The sequence below is a fragment of the Panicum virgatum genome, chromosome 4K, assembly GCF_016808335.1.
Source record: "Panicum virgatum strain AP13 chromosome 4K, P.virgatum_v5, whole genome shotgun sequence".
NCBI lineage: Eukaryota > Viridiplantae > Streptophyta > Magnoliopsida > Poales > Poaceae > Panicum > Panicum virgatum.
Genome location: NC_053139.1, coordinates 45850729 through 45852347, shown reverse-complemented (window position 1 = coordinate 45852347; position 1619 = coordinate 45850729). Strand labels below are relative to the sequence as shown.

Genomic DNA, 1619 nt, shown 5'->3' with positions numbered 1-1619 from the left:
TGACAGAAATCATCAGGATCTGCAAGACCAATTTTTTTTTAGTTTGTCTTACATAGATCCTTCTAGATCAAGAAAAAAGAAATCCTTCATCTCCTCCCATCGTTGTACAAATTGCAGATCTAATCGGTGCAACGCTGCCTCTTCTCCTTTCTTCAGAAAAAAACCAAGAAGAAAGAAAGAACCAACCCGAGGAAGGAGAGAGGAAAAAAAGAAGCAAGAACAGAGAATCAGAGCAGGCGAGAGGCCTCCAGTGACGGCGTCATCTGCAGAGGATCTCCGTCTCGGAGGAGCAGGAGCAGTCGCACATGGCGGCGGCGGCGTCGCCCTTCTTCCTTCCTTGCACGAGGCGGAGGATGCCCTCGAAGACCTCGACGTCGCAGGGGATCCGGAGCGCGCCCTCGTGCCGGAACCCGAACTCCTCCTCGGCCTCCCGGAGCAGCTCCGCGAACGCCCAGTGGCCCAGGTACTCGGTGGGGATGACGAACCGCCGCATCTCGTCGCCGACGTACACCGCGAAGGAGCCCCTCGGCACGCTGCTCCGGCCGCCCTTGCCGCCGCCGGACGCCGACGGCGTGACCGTGGCCAGCTTCTTCCACTTCTTGAGCAGCTGCTGCAGCCGCACGATGTCCCGGATCTTGTTGCTCGCCCGGCCACCCTGCTGCTGCTGCTGGACCTGCTGGTACTCCTCCATTGCCTGCGAGTAATGAGCAGAGGTGGCTGCTGATTGCTCGATGCGTTCTTGCTCGGGTAGGGGGTGGAGGACGGAGGACGGAGGGCGAGAATATATAGGAGATTGGAGGGATTGCCTTGCCTCTGGGTGTGAGCCGCAGTAGCCTGCTCGTGACTTCTGAGCCTTTTTTTTTTTGAAGAGAGTGACTTCTGAGCCTTTTCACGCTAGTTTATGTGTTCAAATCCATGGAGGTTGTTTAATGATTAGTTTTCGGTAAGAGAGCCCTGCCTTTTTTATTCACAAAATTATTTGATGTGCGTATAATTTTTTTCCTTTTTACTCTCATTCTTTGCCATTTATTTTAGAAATCGTGCAGTGTGATGATAGTTTCCAAAACTTGTTACTAATATTTGGAAGAAAGAAAACTTTTACTACTAGCATAAACTGAAGCATTTACATATTTCAAACGTTAGTGATGTACATTTTGGCATCAAAATTATTCTGATGCGGTGTAGGAGTATAACTTTCCATTTTCCTGCTTTCCTTTGCCATTTACTGGCCTTGGCAACTATTTTTTTTAGGATAATTACGGCAGGCAAGAAGCCGGCCTGAACAAATTCATTCTCATATGCTGGAAAGTACAATTGCGAAAAGGCGTTGGCAACTATCGCCAAAAATTATGGCAATTTTTTAATATCCCTAGTAGAAGATACGGTTATAACAATTAAAATTGCAAACTGCAAGGCCACAGCCCACAGTTTAAGTACTTGTTCTGCGCCCACTTCAGTTGGTAGGTCGGAATGAGTGACTTCACCGTAATGGTACTGAACTTGCATGGTCAATCAGTCCATGTTGTGAGTATGGAGACTGATGGTCGCCTGAAGAACCAAGGGTGTGTTTAGATGTGTAAAAAGAGTGTAAAAAGTGGATGCGAAAAGTCACATCAGTC

At 48.5% G+C, this 1619-nt stretch overlaps 1 protein-coding gene across 1 annotated transcript; it reads right to left on the bottom strand.

Moving 5' to 3' along the window:
- LOC120704395 (auxin-responsive protein SAUR50-like) lies at positions 1-872 on the bottom strand. The gene has a single exon (XM_039988762.1). It carries the CDS (start codon positions 689-691, stop codon positions 260-262), a length of 432 nt encoding a protein of 143 aa, XP_039844696.1. The 5' UTR covers positions 692-872; the 3' UTR covers positions 1-259.
- Between the last annotated feature and the right edge of the window lie 747 nt (positions 873-1619).